Source organism: Pecten maximus, chromosome 13, assembly GCF_902652985.1.
Source record: "Pecten maximus chromosome 13, xPecMax1.1, whole genome shotgun sequence".
NCBI classification, from domain to species: domain Eukaryota; kingdom Metazoa; phylum Mollusca; class Bivalvia; order Pectinida; family Pectinidae; genus Pecten; species Pecten maximus.
Genome location: NC_047027.1, coordinates 13,794,628 through 13,810,238, shown reverse-complemented (window position 1 = coordinate 13,810,238; position 15,611 = coordinate 13,794,628). Strand labels below are relative to the sequence as shown.

Below are 15,611 nucleotides of genomic sequence, written 5' to 3'. Positions count from 1 at the left end.
TTTCCGGTGGAGAGATTCATATCAATCCGACTTTGTTTTCAAAACAAACTTTATCGAAAATCCGAACATGGCAGAAGTACGAAGATAGTCTGGCATTAATCGCCATATCAACAGAACATCAGATCCCTCAGTCTCCTGGAGGAAAATGTCCAACTATTTGTCAGGTATCCGTAATTGCGTATCCCTGTTATAGCGCTTAGCTTTTAGGTAGTGTGTCTAGTGTGACCGTTATAGATAATATATCCTGCTAGGTGGTTTCGGAAGTATGCTTCAGTGAGGTAGCACTATATATCGGCATGTATTTCACAGGAGGTCAAAATCAACAGCCGTCTAAGACAAAGTATATCACCCCAACGGGTATCTCCAACACAGGCGAGACTGTACTTAAATAACTTTAGCTGTTGATAGGACGGTAAACAATTCAAAACAAAACCCGTACCTATGTTGCCAAAAATAAATTAATAAAATATGTTGTTCACATAAATTGTGTATTAACTGTTTACAGAAATCGTTTTTCCCGGTTTAGCCTATGAGTACGTGGAAATCGCTTGTTTGGTTTCGTTTCGTTCTATCTATTAGTATAATGTTATTATACAATCAGGAAGTTTAGTGCGCCGCATATAAATATACGCAGTAGGGGAATCAGTCCGATAGGTGTGTGTGACCATTACAATCGTTGTTCGAGGTACGTACTATAGCATGATCTAATGGTCACATTGAATTGTCTTAAATAATCATTAAGGTTAATAATGAAACGTATATCATAACGTGTTTACGTGTGTTTCTTTGTGTAAATAGACATGTACCAGTATGTTAAACACAGCTGTGATAACATGCGTTTTTAGGTCACCTGGACCGAAAGTCCAGTGAGCTAACACCATCTCGCGACGTCCGTCCGTCGTCAGTCAATATTTGCTTTAAATCGCTACTTGTCATAAAATACTGAATGGATTTTAACCAAAGAACGACGTAAGAATGAAAAACAGCAGCAGCAACAATAGCAACAAGCAAACAAACAAAATCCCGGGGAAAAAAGGAGAAAATATGTGTGTATATTAAAGGGTGAGTAAGTAAAAGAGTGAATGCGAATGTATGATGATTGAAGGAGGAACAGGAGATTATATTACATAAAGAAACCATGGTGAAAAATAAAACGTTTTGCATAACGTATGTTCATTCTCTTTTTTGAAGTAATATAAATGTATACCACCTTTGGCTCCACTGTGCGGGTTGTGCGATGCTCGGTAGGCATTTAGTACAGATGCTTTACCTGACATGGATATATATCAGTCTTCAGACAAAATGAGTTATTTTTTGTTTGATTTGTAAGGATGCGTATAGGCAAGGATAAATGAATTACAGAATTAATGAATTATAGAATGAATGAAGAGTTGATGAATGAATCATAAAAAATAATGAATTACAGATTTACAGCGAAAATGTACTACAGAATGAATGAATAACACTTAATGAAGAGTGGGTGCATGAATTATGAAACTGATGAATTACATATTTATAGAATGAATGTATTTTAAAATGAATGAATTACATAATGAATGAAGAGTGGGTGAATGAGAGCCCTCTGAAAGAGTACACTTATGTGTATTGATACTGAATCCAGCGTCCCACCCTTGACAGCAGTCTACACATGTATGAACGGTCCGGAAATGAAATTAAGATTATTTGTACCGTAAACAAAAAACAAAAAACCCGACAAAAGTTATTTGTAACTGTCCAATATATCTACAAAGTCCACACTTGTTCAGCATTTACATAGAACTTATTGGACACCTCATGCAATTTATTGGAGAGCTAAAGATTTTATATATTTTTGATAAACATATACTAATCTGGGAAAACAAAAACTTGCTTTATCAACTCATTTAAGCAAAAGAATATATGTGAAAAAGAAAATGCATTAAATAACGAGAAATTTAAATATCAGCATTTTAAAACGTTTATTGTATATTAATGTTTTGATAATCGATGTCCAATGCACTATTTTTAATATAATGTTTCACTCACTAAACACTTTTAACATTTATGTAGATGCATACATATCTAAACATTGAGAGACATGTTCAGCATTAATTTATGTATTCGTAGTTTTTGCAAACATATTTTGTATTTGATTGTGATTCAGTTCAGTCTCTAAAAGAAACACATAATATCCTAAAAATATACTTTCATTATTAGCTTCAAATAATTATGTTACATATTTGATGATTCATTTCAATACTGGATGCTGGTACACACATACACATCATCCCCTCCCTCTCTCTCGCTCTTATTTTTTATATTAATTTGTCAATGATAGATTAGGTTTTGCTTGTGAGAGTGGGCGTATAATGGCTCCCTTATCTACATTCATTCCATCGCGATTCGGAAAATAAAATGGTGTACTTGTACATTGATAATTAGTCTTGTAGTTAATTATACATCAAACTCTTTCTCTTCTATTCAACAATTTCTCAATTCCTCCTGATTTTACTTGCATACGACCCTCTTATATATGTGATTTGTGTTCATCAGTTTGTATAAAAAAGGGACTTGTGTAAGTCTCTATAACAAGGATTACTAAACCGAGTGGGACCAATGTTTATTTAGGTCACCACACACGTTCAGTTGTGTTTATATATCAACTGTTTTTGTTGGTTGGCTCTCCGACTTCATTCCATCGAGACAAGAGAAATTAAATATATATCTATCATCTTCTCGTTTTGTCTGGTTGGAACCAGTTTGATGAAATAATCACTGGAAAATACAGAGCCGTCAGGAAAAACATTATTACGTCATCAGTGAAGACTTCGCTAACATCGATCGGTACTACATTGTGTACTACTACAACTGTTCTATATCGTATCAATATAATTCGTGGTTGATTACACATGCCAACATGTATTAAAACTACATGTCCAATACAAACACAAAGCGGGGTGTATTTTATGGGATATATAAGCCTCAACTGCCTCTTATGTACAATGCTGGAGAGTCTGAAGCTTAACATACAGTATGATACCATAATATAGATATGGGGTCTGTTTGTATCTATGTCTTACACACCTGCTCAACTGACTTATTTATTATATACATGTAGTATAATGTCATTTTGTTGTGCAATCAGATCTGTATAGTTAAACATTGTGTAAAATATACAGTATCGGTATAGGAATCAACCCGACAGGTGAGTGTGAGTACTACAATCATTGTTAACTCGAGGCTCGTACTATGGTGATAAATTGTCCGATATTACCATTAAGGTAAATAAATATAACACTGCTATGTTAGTCGACTGTGAACTACATGGATTGTATCATTGGAAGTAGCGTTAAAATTCCAGCGTAACCTGTGTAGAACACTATTAGTGTTAATATACATGTACCATCATATTCACTATAAAATAGATATATAGCCTATTTATATATATGACTTACATACCCTACAGATATATTTAGTGCTGAAATCACGTACTATTCGAGCAGGGGGTTTGTCTCCCCTTGATAAGTAATACAATATTCCTGTGATGATAGTACATGTGACAAGTAGACAAAACAGCATGCCAGGCCAAGAAGAGGCAATATATATAATATGCATCTCGTAGATGTTAAATATACCATAGAAAACATTCAACAAACGTTAAAATTAAGTCACCCAAATATAGAGGTTAAAACTAAATTGCGTCATTACAGCTTAATTTCTATATTGTGTTTAGTTCGAATGACATATCGCACAAATGAATAAATAATGACCATGTCGTGTCCAATCATCCGTAAAATATTAATGTCATTGTTTTAATGTCCTTGTATTTGACAGTTTTCGTTATGTGTCGTTATCTTCTCGGTTAATCTTGTTTTACATTTTAGTAATAAATAAAACCACGGAAGTTGTACATGCTATATGAAAAACTAAATAATTTATAGTATAAATTCTATATGTATTTACGCATATCCGGTAATAACAAAATTGTATCTATTGTTACTCAGTGATGAGTACAGTCCCTACAGAATTTGGGATTATCTTCTTTCTCTCTGTTCTATGAACGCAAAATGAAATTGTCAGTCACAAGTTAAATATAGGGAATCTAATTTTCCCTATGACTTTGCAATACATAGGTTGTTTGGACTCGGGGATCAACAACCAAAAGGAAAATATCATGTGCATGTTCTACAACACTTTCAGACAAACTTTTTTTTGTAACTTTAGCCTGTCTGTCCAATTTGTTTTGAAAAGCAAATGTACATACCATATCTATACATGTATTGCTTAACATCCTTCAATATTTACAATTTAACGACCATCTCGTATGTGTATAAAATGCATGAATGTCGTGTGTGTTTTCGTGTATTCAAGTAACTAGTGACCAATGCTTTGGGTTAGTGTAAGACCATCACCCAATATCTTAAATATTAGTAATAAACGACAACACGGAGGGTGTACATGCTATATAAAACATTAAACAATTAACAGTATAAAATTCTATATGTATTTATGCATATCCAGTAATAACAAAAGTGTTAACAGCAGCTCTTGGTTGTAGCTTCAACTGGTGTTTTGCAGCTACCAGATGTTAGTAACAAAACCTAGATTGTTATTATTTTCTATATATTACAGTTATTTTCTGACAATAACGTCTTTCCATGACAATATTCTGTAATTGGTATATACAAACCATGGGTTTTCAGTTTAAATCAAGAAGGACTGTTTGTATGTCAGTTGTCATTTCCACTTTATATAATGACTGCTTTCTATTTAGATATACTTGAATTCATTAGCGTTTCATTATTTTTTGATCAAATGATATTTTTCTTATGTATTTGCAAATTAACATTCCTATCAATAACTTGAGTTATTTCAAATAAAATGTTTGATTACTCGGTATTCCTTTTCAATGAAGACAGTCATATCAGTCTAGTTTGTTTTCGAAACAAACTTTATCGGAAATCCGAGATTAAAAATCGCAGAAGTACGAGGAAAGTCTGGCATCAATCGCCATATCAACGGAACAGCAGATCCCTCGGTCTCCTGGAGGGAAAATGTCCAAAGTATTTGTCAGGTATGCAAAATTACGTATCCTTGCTATAGCGCTTAGCATTTAGGTAGTGTGACAACTGTGAACGTTGTCGATAAAATATCCTGCTAGGTGGTTTCGGAAGTATGCTTCAGTGAGGTAGCACTATATATCGGCATGTATTTCACAGGAGGTCAAAATCAACAGCCGTCTAAGACAAAGTATATCACCCCAACGGGTATCTCCAACACAGGCGAGACTGTACTTAAATAACTTTAGCTGTTGATAGGACGGTAAACAATTCAAAACAAAACCCGTACCTATGTTGCCAAAAATAAATTAATAAAATATGTTGTTCACATAAATTGTGTATTAACTGTTTACAGAAATCGTTTTTCCCGGTTTAGCCTATGAGTACGTGGAAATCGCTTGTTTGGTTTCGTTTCTTTCTATCTATTAGTATAATGTTATTATACAATCAGGAAGTTTAGTGCGCCGCATATAAATATACGCAGTAGGGGAATCAATCCGACAGGCGTGCGCGACCATTACAATCGTTGTTCGAGGTACGTACTATAGCATGATCTAATGGTCACATTGAATTGTCTTAAATAATCATTAAGGTTAATAATGAAACGTATATCATAACGTGTTTACGTGTGTTTCTTTGTGTAAATAGACATGTACCAGTATGTTAAACACAGCTGTGATAACATGCGTTTTTAGGTCACCTGGACCGAAAGTCCAGTGAGCTAACACCATCTCGCGACGTCCGTCCGTCGTCAGTCAATATTTGCTTTAAATCGCTACTTGTCATAAAATACTGAATGGATTTTAACCAAAGAACGACGTAAGAATGAAAAACAGCAGCAGCAACAATAGCAACAAGCAAACAAACAAAATCCCGGGGAAAAAAGGAGAAAATATGTGTGTATATTAAAGGGTGAGTAAGTAAAAGAGTGAATGCGAATGTATGATGATTGAAGGAGGAACAGGAGATTATATTACATAAAGAAACCATGGTGAAAAATAAAACGTTTTGCATAACGTATGTTCATTCTCTTTTTTGAAGTAATATAAATGTATACCACCTTTGGCTCCACTGTGCGGGTTGTGCGATGCTCGGTAGGCATTTAGTACAGATGCTTTACCTGACATGGATATATATCAGTCTTCAGACAAAATGAGTTATTTTTTGTTTGATTTGTAAGGATGCGTATAGGCAAGGATAAATGAATTACAGAATTAATGAATTATAGAATGAATGAAGAGTTGATGAATGAATCATAAAAAATAATGAATTACAGATTTACAGCGAAAATGTACTACAGAATGAATGAATAACACTTAATGAAGAGTGGGTGCATGAATTATGAAACTGATGAATTACATATTTATAGAATGAATGTATTTTAAAATGAATGAATTACATAATGAATGAAGAGTGGGTGAATGAGAGCCCTCTGAAAGAGTACACTTATGTGTATTGATACTGAATCCAGCGTCCCACCCTTGACAGCAGTCTACACATGTATGAACGGTCCGGAAATGAAATTAAGATTATTTGTACCGTAAACAAAAAACAAAAAACCCGACAAAAGTTATTTGTAACTGTACAATATATCTACAAAGTCCACACTTGTTCAGCATTTACATAGAACTTATTGGACACCTCATGCAATTTATTGGAGAGCTAAAGATTTTATATATTTTTGATAAACATATACTAATCTGGGAAAACAAAAACTTGCTTTATCAACTCATTTAAGCAAAAGAATATATGTGAAAAAGAAAATGCATTAAATAACGAGAAATTTAAATATCAGCATTTTAAAACGTTTATTGTATATTAATGTTTTGATAATCGATGTCCAATGCACTATTTTTAATATAATGTTTCACTCACTAAACACTTTTAACATTTATGTAGATGCATACATATCTAAACATTGAGAGACATGTTCAGCATTAATTTACGTATTCGTAGTTTTTGCAAACATATTTTGTATTTGATTGTGATTCAGTTCAGTCTCTAAAAGAAACACATAAAATCCTAAAAATATACTTTAATTATTAGCTTCAAATAATTATGTTACATATTTGATGATTCATTTCAATACTGGATGCTGGTACACACATACACATCATCCCCTCCCTCTCTCTCGCTCTTATTTTTTATATTAATTTGTCAATGATAGATTAGGTTTTGCTTGTGAGAGTGGGCGTATAATGGCTCCCTTATCTACATTCATTCCATCGCGATTCGGAAAATAAAATGGTGTACATGTACATTGATAATTAGTCTTGTAGTTAATTATACATCAAACTCTTTCTCTTCTATTCAACAATTTCTCAATTCCTCCTGATTTTACTTGCATACGACCCTCTTATATATGTGATTTGTGTTCATCAGTTTGTATAAAAAAGGGACTTGTGTAAGTCTCTATAACAAGGATTACTAAACCGAGTGGGACCAATGTTTATTTAGGTCACCACACACGTTCAGTTGTGTTTATATATCAACTGTTTTTGTTGGTTGGCTCTCCGACTTCATTCCATCGAGACAAGAGAAATTAAATATATATCTATCATCTTCTCGTTTTGTCTGGTTGGAACCAGTTTGATGAAATAATCACTGGAAAATACAGAGCCGTCAGGAAAAACATTATTACGTCATCAGTGAAGACTTCGCTAACATCGATCGGTACTACATTGTGTACTACTACAACTGTTCTATATCGTATCAATATAATTCGTGGTTGATTACACATGCCAACATGTATTAAAACTACATGTCCAATACAAACACAAAGCGGGGTGTATTTTATGGGATATATAAGCCTCAAACTGCCTCTTATGTATAATGCTGGAGAGTCTGAAGCTTAACATACAGTATACAACCATAATATAGATGTGGGGTCTGTTTGTATCTATGTCTAACATACCTGCTCAACTTACTTATTTATTATATACATGTAGTATAATGTCATTTTGTTGTGCAATCAGATCTGTATAGTTAAACATTGTGTAAAATATACAGTATCGGTATAGGAATCAACCCGATAGGTGAGTGTGAGTACTACAATCATTGTTAACTCGAGGCTCGTACTATGGTGATAAATTGTCCGATATTACCATTAAGGTAAATAAATATAACACTGCTATGTTAGTCGACTGTGAACTACATGGATTGTATCATTGGAAGTAGCGTTAAAATTCCAGCGTAACCTGTGTAGAACACTATTAGTGTTAATATACATGTACCATCATATTCACTATAAAATAGATATATAGCCTATTTATATATATGACTTACATACCCTACAGATATATTTAGTGCTGAAATCACGTACTATTCGAGCAGGGGGTTTGTCTCCCCTTGATAAGTAATACAATATTCCTGTGATGATAGTACATGTGACAAGTAGACAAAACAGCATGCCAGGCCAAGAAGAGGCAATATATATAATATGCATCTCGTAGATGTTAAATATACCATAGAAAACATTCAACAAACGTTAAAATTAAGTCACCCAAACGTTTCTTCTTGTCATTTTGTCTGGACTTTTTCTCGAAAACCAATTGTCGGATTCTAATGAAACTTTGCACGAGTATAGGAGTGGGTTGGAGGCTGGGGGTTAGGGGTTGGGTGGGTGGGTGGGGGAGGGGAGCCTTTGTGTTTGAAATCGAGTAACAAAAATGGCCGCCATAGGCTTCTCATTGGCTGAAATTTAGATATTATCCGATTGAGGCGAAAATTGGTAAACATGGGTTTTGAGGGAAGGCGAACACAATTCGAAAACCTGTATTGCCATGGAAACAAAATCAATTTCTAATTGGTTTAAATCTACATATTGTCTGAATTTAAAGAAATCTGGTATGAAGGTACATCATGGGACACCGCTCACTCCTGTATTCTCACTTTCACATTTTAAGAAAATGGCCACCATTTCCTGGTCTTTGATTGGTCTTAATTAGGATATTGTCCGATTTTGATGAACTTTTGTATGTAGGTACATAATGGGACACTGGTCACTTTTGTTACCTCACTACATATTTAAACAAAATGGCCGCCATTTCCTGGCCTCTGATTGGTCAAAATTGAGATATTTTCTGATTCTGATGAAATTAGGTATATAGAGGTATTAGGGGCATGCAAAACCAACTAAATTGGTTTCGTCGCCATAGCAACCATACAGAGGTTTCTGATAGTTCAAAATTTAGATTTTGTTCGATTTCGATGAAATTTGGTATAAAGGGATATTGAGGACTGCCGAACATAATGGTACGACTGGTTTCCCATTATTAGTAGTTGTTATTATTTTTTTTTTAATAGTTATATTTCTAGATATGCAGAAGCCGGAAATTCATCTCTATTGACATGGTTCTTTTGTCATGTTTTCCATTATTTAGATAATAAATTCGTAATAAATTTAGCGGAAAGGGAACTGAAAAAAGGTAATATGTTAGATTTGAATAATAACATCATTTAGCTATTAGAATTTACATAACGCGTTTTATAGGCATAATTGTTGTATCGCCTGCAAGAAAAACAAGCTGGCGACATAAAGGTATCACTATGTCGGCGTGTTAAGACTCAAGTTCCTTTGGACTGATCAAATTTAAACTTCACGCAAATGCTCCTAACGACTAACGTTCGATGGTCCATCGTCCACGTCACTGTTACAAAAAACAGAAAATTCGCGTACTTGGGATAATTCAAGCTCCTTTGGGTCCATCAAACTTAACATTCATACAGTTTTCCTAACCATAACGGCTTGTATGGGATTGTGTTGTACTGGTTCAAAGGTCAATTCACTTTTACTGTGAATGGAAAAAAACGTTTCTATGCACTAACTTTTGTTCTTTTGGTCTATGTCCATGCGATGCTCATTTACCAAAAGCGCCTGCTCTGTATTTCACGATTGGGTAAAGCTGCTCGACCTGCTTGCTTTTAACACGATTTCTGTAAGTGAATAAAATATATCTTTTTCTTCGTAAAAACCGGACTTGATGCGCAGGGGTCACATCCACTTCAATCGAATTCTTGTCAACTGACGATTACAGATATAAATCATTAAGTCATAACGCTTCAACATATTGATTGACTGTTGACTTCAATTTCGGTTCAGTCATTAACAATGCTAGGTGACTGGTGTGCTTGTTATTGCGCATATTTCCTTGGTAAAATAATGTCGCTTAGGTCTTTTTTTCTTTAATTGTCAATTAACCGTGAAATAAAGAAGATTACACATTTTAAATCAACATTAACACATTCAAATTCAGAATATCAGGATGTCCCAACCTAAAGATGTCGAGGTCGTCACTGACGTGAGCAGGTGTCGTGACATCGTGAAGGAGCTCGAGAAATCTGATGTCATCGCAGTGGATGCTGAGGGAGTCCAGTTGGGTAAGGATGGTCCTCTGACCCTGCTCCAGGTGGGAACGGTCAATCATATAGTCTACCTGTTTGACATCCATACAAATAGGAATCTCTTCACGCAAGGGAAACTACAGGATGTACTGACCTCACCAAGGATTACGAAGGTACTAAATAAGAGTTGGTTAGAAAAATAGTATTTGTTAGTCAATCTTGGAAGAAAGATATATAATTTGGTTGGTAATTATATACACAATGTTTAAGGTATATTTGGTAACAAACTCTTGAGTATATTATAGTATTTTGATTTACAGGTGATGCATTCTTGCTCTGGCGACAGCGCTGCCCTCTACTATCAGTTTAATATTCGTATCCATAACGTTTTCGACACACAGGTAAGACTCTGCAAGTATGACGAAGAAATAAAACAAGCTTTACCATTGCGTAACAGTAAGAGACGAAAGGACACTGCAGGGGTGTCCTGCTTGGTGTCGTCGGTAGTATGCTTGATGAAGTAGCAATATAAAGTTTGTGTTATTTCCGCGCTATCGGAGGGAGACGAACACGGACATACCACAGCCTCTAACAACACACTTACATCCACCGCACGCATTTTTGGGGCCGTGGTGGCCGAGTCATTAAGGTGGTCAGACACTTTATCACTAGCCCTCCATCTCTGGGTTGCGAGTTCGAAACCTACTTGGGGCAGTCGCCAGGTACTGACCGTAGGCCGGTGGCTTTTCTCCGGGTACTCGGCTTTCCTCCACCTCTTAACCTGGCAACGCACGCATTTCGCACAGAGGGGAGGGTGCCCTTAGATAAATTTAGCTTCTAAACTATACCTTCACACGGTCTTACCTTTGGTCTCTAGTTAAGCGTTCGTCATTTGTGGAAGGCATTTGGTCATGTCCCCCGAGTCTATACTAGGGTCTTTAAAATGGTAGTGGGGCGGCTAACGTGTTCGTTGTCCGTATAATATAACTGGATGAGGAGTCCTGCTGGATGTTTTTGGCAGAAGGCTTCAGGGAGATAGCAAGCTCTACACATCAGTTTCACGCAATTACAAGGAAACGGACATACTACACCTTTCGAAAACAAGCATGCATCTCCCACACCCATAGGTCACAAAAAAAATCAAGACACATTCAACGGATAACTATTTTTTTGTATGTCCACCTAGCCCTTATGCCATGGCGCCGGGCCTGTTCCGTTTTGCGTTCGTACATCGCTCGTCATTTTCTTGAAATTGTAAGTGATAAAGCAAAACTTGTGACTCTGACTCTGATCAGATTTTACATAAAGGTTGTTTTGTATAAATTCTTCATATTGGAACATATTTTGTGTAGGAGCAAGGTATTATATTGTTTATTTTCAGTTAATCAATATCATTTGCCCCTCAGTTATACTTGCAAGGGCTTAAGGTTCGGTTTGTGAAGCTATCTGTTGTTTCCCCATCATTAACGTGATTGGTGTCATGTACTGCCAAATATGCGTGCACAGGTGCAAACTGTATCAAGTGGTCATAATTAGGTCACCTGGCCCGAAGGGATTTTGATGCAAATTTGGTCAGAAGCATTATTTGTGCATATTGGATTTATTGTTGTCTAACCGAAGGATGTGTGAAACTCTTCGGGTGGGAGAAAGGGGGCCCAATAGGGAAAAAGCGAAAAACATCTTTAAAATTATTTCTTTTTTAAGGATAACAGGATTTTGCCAACATGCAGTTAAAAAGTAGGAAAATATTTGAATTATAACTGAATTTAGAGCTTATGTTTGCCATAATTACTGAAATATCCAGGTAATCGATGCAAGGCCTCTGGGCATTTTGTTTCATTTAAGGTTAGAAGAAAAAGGTCTAGAGTTGGAATATTCGTTACGGAACAGTATGATATGTCGCAGGCTTTCCTTCATTCCCAGACGTAACTTTAACCACGACTACTTATGCAATAACCAAAACGCACGTATTTGCAACCTTCACACTTTCTGTTATTAATTTTTCATTAATTTGAATTCAGGTAGCAAACCTTTTGCTAGAGGAGAGCAGGGGAAGAGAACTCGCTAACTTAATCAAGCTTGAGGATCTGTGTCAGAAGTATTCGTCGGTCGCCAAGGTCGCAGATCAGAAGGATTCAGTCAAGGTAAATAATCGCATGTAACATAACACTTAGATGTGTGTTGATATTATCAGGTGTCTGTAACCTATTATTAGTATCACCCTCAATTTTTTATCTACTTCAATACGAAGACAGTGAGGGGATAGGCCTATCTGTGTATCACTCCGTTTGTACGTGTGCTCTTACGATCGTATATTCACTTGTTGTCAACGCAATTGCAACGAAGTCCAGAATTGAATATACCATTTCTTTCCTGCGTGTGATTGTACGGTATTCTGTTCATGTTTTATCAGTTATCTAGCTACTTTATTTCATACGGGGTTTTGTTCAAACCTATTTTTGGTAAGTAACAATGGTAATACCGAGAACGTTCAAGAACATTCAAGGGTTCTAAGGACAAGGTAACTGATTTTAATTAAACTTCGTATAATGGGCAAATATAATACTACCACGAATTGGCGTAAGTGCTAGTTGCAGAGTATACTTGGCAGGCGAGGAATATTTTATCTCGCGATGCCGTGTTGCAATAGAGATTTGTGACTACTCATCGTCATCCTCGCCAGGTTGTGATACGTTTGTGAATTGTCATCTTATTATTCATTTAATTATATACACATATTTTCAATAGTGTGGTGCGGATGTATTAATATTTGTTTGCGTTATCTATTCTATATATCTTGTTCATACAGGATAAGTGGGTAAGAGAAATTGGCGATTTGTGGGCTAAACGTCCTCTTTCTGAAGATATGATGCAATATGCCGCCGGTGACGTCAAAGCTATTGTGCCAGAGGTTTACAACACAATGAAAAAGTAAGAAATCCCTTTCCTGTATAATTCACTAGTTCGTTTAAGAAAAATCTATTTTAATAATACGCCCGAACCAGCATTTAGTTTATGATAAAGTTTAAATAAAGCGAAAGAAAAACTATAAATTCGATGCAAAAATTAACTTATCTTCTCTATAAATTTACCAAATGAAACGGTTTTGATTATCTCAGGCGCATAGAAGACTCTGGGTTATTGGATCAGTTGCACAAACGCGTAGAAGAGGAAATTCTGTTCACCGTCGATGAGAGGATGAGGGAACAGAGAAAGGCGAGGGTTAATGAAGCAATAGGTCGTGTTCTGAGAACAATTGACAAAACATATAAACCGGACATCAATTGGAAAGACATAGACGATCCGGATGTGGAAATGGCTATTCAGAGAGTTCATGTTAATGATGTGGAGGCATTATCACCTCTTATCAATCGACTAAAGCGCCAGAGTATTCAGCAGGACCTGGATGAGTTGGAGGAAAGCTTCGTGTCAGAGGATGGCGTCTTTAACATATTGAACGGACGCTTTGACAGATCACTAAAAACCGGATTTAGCTGTAAAGAACCTTTAATACGAGACAGGACAAAAACTTTACAAGATCGTGTCGTCAAAATAACATTGGATCACATCCCGAGGAAGTATGACGTCACCACTCCAGTGACGTATATCTCCCGTCACGAGAAGGACGTCCTATATTGGATGCGACCACCTCCATCAGGGGAACATGATTCCCGTTACAACAAGGTTGTACTTGGTACGTAAACATAAAGATACTTATTCGTACATCATTATAAGACCGTGATATGGTTCGGTTATCCATTTCATCATATTTCCATTACAATGGCATTACCTCCCCCTATTGGTTGAATTGAACTTTACAACTTAAAACCACACTAAAACAAAGAGCAATTAATTACATTGCCACTATACATTGTGTTAACAGGTCGCAAATTAGCAATGAAATGTCACCTTTAATATAGCTTTCTAACACTCTCTTACGTTGTGGCTATGTCATTATGGAATATATTAAAAACGTTAATTAATTTCATATGCCACAAGCATTTAGGTTAGTGACTTTCCAATTTATTGATTGATTATGATAGCCTTATATTACATCACCGTAAGTGTAAGATTATATTCGTCACGTAACTACTATTAATGAGAAAATAAGCAGAAAACTTTTCAATTTTCGATTATATGCAAGACTGGCGAAATCCGGCTCGGTGTGGATGATACCGTCTTCCCAAAGAATCATGCGACGTCACATACATGTATTTACCATGAAGTCACAATCGTATTATTATACATGTGTCATATAATATTTATGATATGACCGTATGACATGGCAGGCCGAGCCAGTTATGTGATAAAATGACCGTACAATTATATGTGATTTCGTTTGGTTAATAATTGTTTAACGTCCTATCAACTGATACGGTCATGGATGGCCTTCCCTGTGTACAGGGTGTATGCATGTTGTATATCTGTGTGTAATTTGGAAGGTTATATGTTCCAGTAAGTCTCTTTGTGATAGGGCGTATCTGACTTTCTACTGTTACCTCACTGAAGCCGAAGACATCCCTGTTGTCTGATATCTTATTACGTTTACCATGCGTTCTGTTGTATCCTGTTTGTTATGTCTCGTCTCCTGTATACCGTATGTCTTTTAAATTATTTATTGACCTTTTCCAGCATTATATTGGAAGCTGATGGAGGCAGACCTTGACGATACTACGCAAAAGTTTGAGCGGGAAACAATTTCATATTGTATGCATGAAGGACACTACAGAAAGATAAAGTTTTACATGAACCAGCGAACTCCGGTACCTCTGTCTATCAAAATGAAAGCACTAAATTTCATTAAAAAACTTGACAAGACTTTTGGAAGAGGTGTTGTGCCTGCCAAACGATGATGTCATAAACATTGTGGCAGAGGTTGATACTTATGCAGAACAAACCAACCCATTTCTATCAAAACAGACACACGTTCCCAGCCAACGAGATCTTAGTGTGTTCCTGATGACACGTTGACATATTACTGAGATTAATGTTTTTCTATGTGTGAATGTCCTTTTAATCTCATGTTGTTTTGCCCTAAATAACTCTTGTCGATGGGTTTTAAAAGAATACGATACACGCACAGGATAAGTTATTTTAATAACTATAGAGATAATCGATGTAAAATAAAACAGTATTTCTAGCTCAAAACATTATAACGAGGGCAATGTATGAATACAGAAATGTAGATTTGTATGGAGAGCCTTGAAAAAGTAGGGGCCGCGGTGGCCA

At 35.8% G+C, this 15,611-nt stretch overlaps 1 protein-coding gene across 2 annotated transcripts; it reads left to right on the top strand.

Moving 5' to 3' along the window:
* Positions 1–5,509: 5,509 nt before the first annotated feature.
* LOC117341406 lies at positions 5,510–15,374 on the top strand. 2 transcript variants are annotated; one of them, XM_033903256.1, is made up of 7 exons: positions 5,510–5,574; positions 10,295–10,418; positions 10,703–10,783; positions 12,404–12,526; positions 13,192–13,313; positions 13,502–14,076; positions 15,015–15,374. In XM_033903256.1, the coding sequence occupies exons 2-7, from the start codon at positions 10,383–10,385 to the stop codon at positions 15,233–15,235; spliced, it is 1,158 nt and encodes a 385-aa protein (XP_033759147.1). In that variant the 5' UTR covers positions 5,510–5,574; positions 10,295–10,382; the 3' UTR covers positions 15,236–15,374. The 2 variants fall into 2 exon arrangements, with proteins under 2 accessions (XP_033759147.1, XP_033759146.1); XM_033903255.1 differs by having other exon boundaries at positions 10,295–10,555.
* The last annotated feature ends 237 nt before the right edge of the window (positions 15,375–15,611 follow it).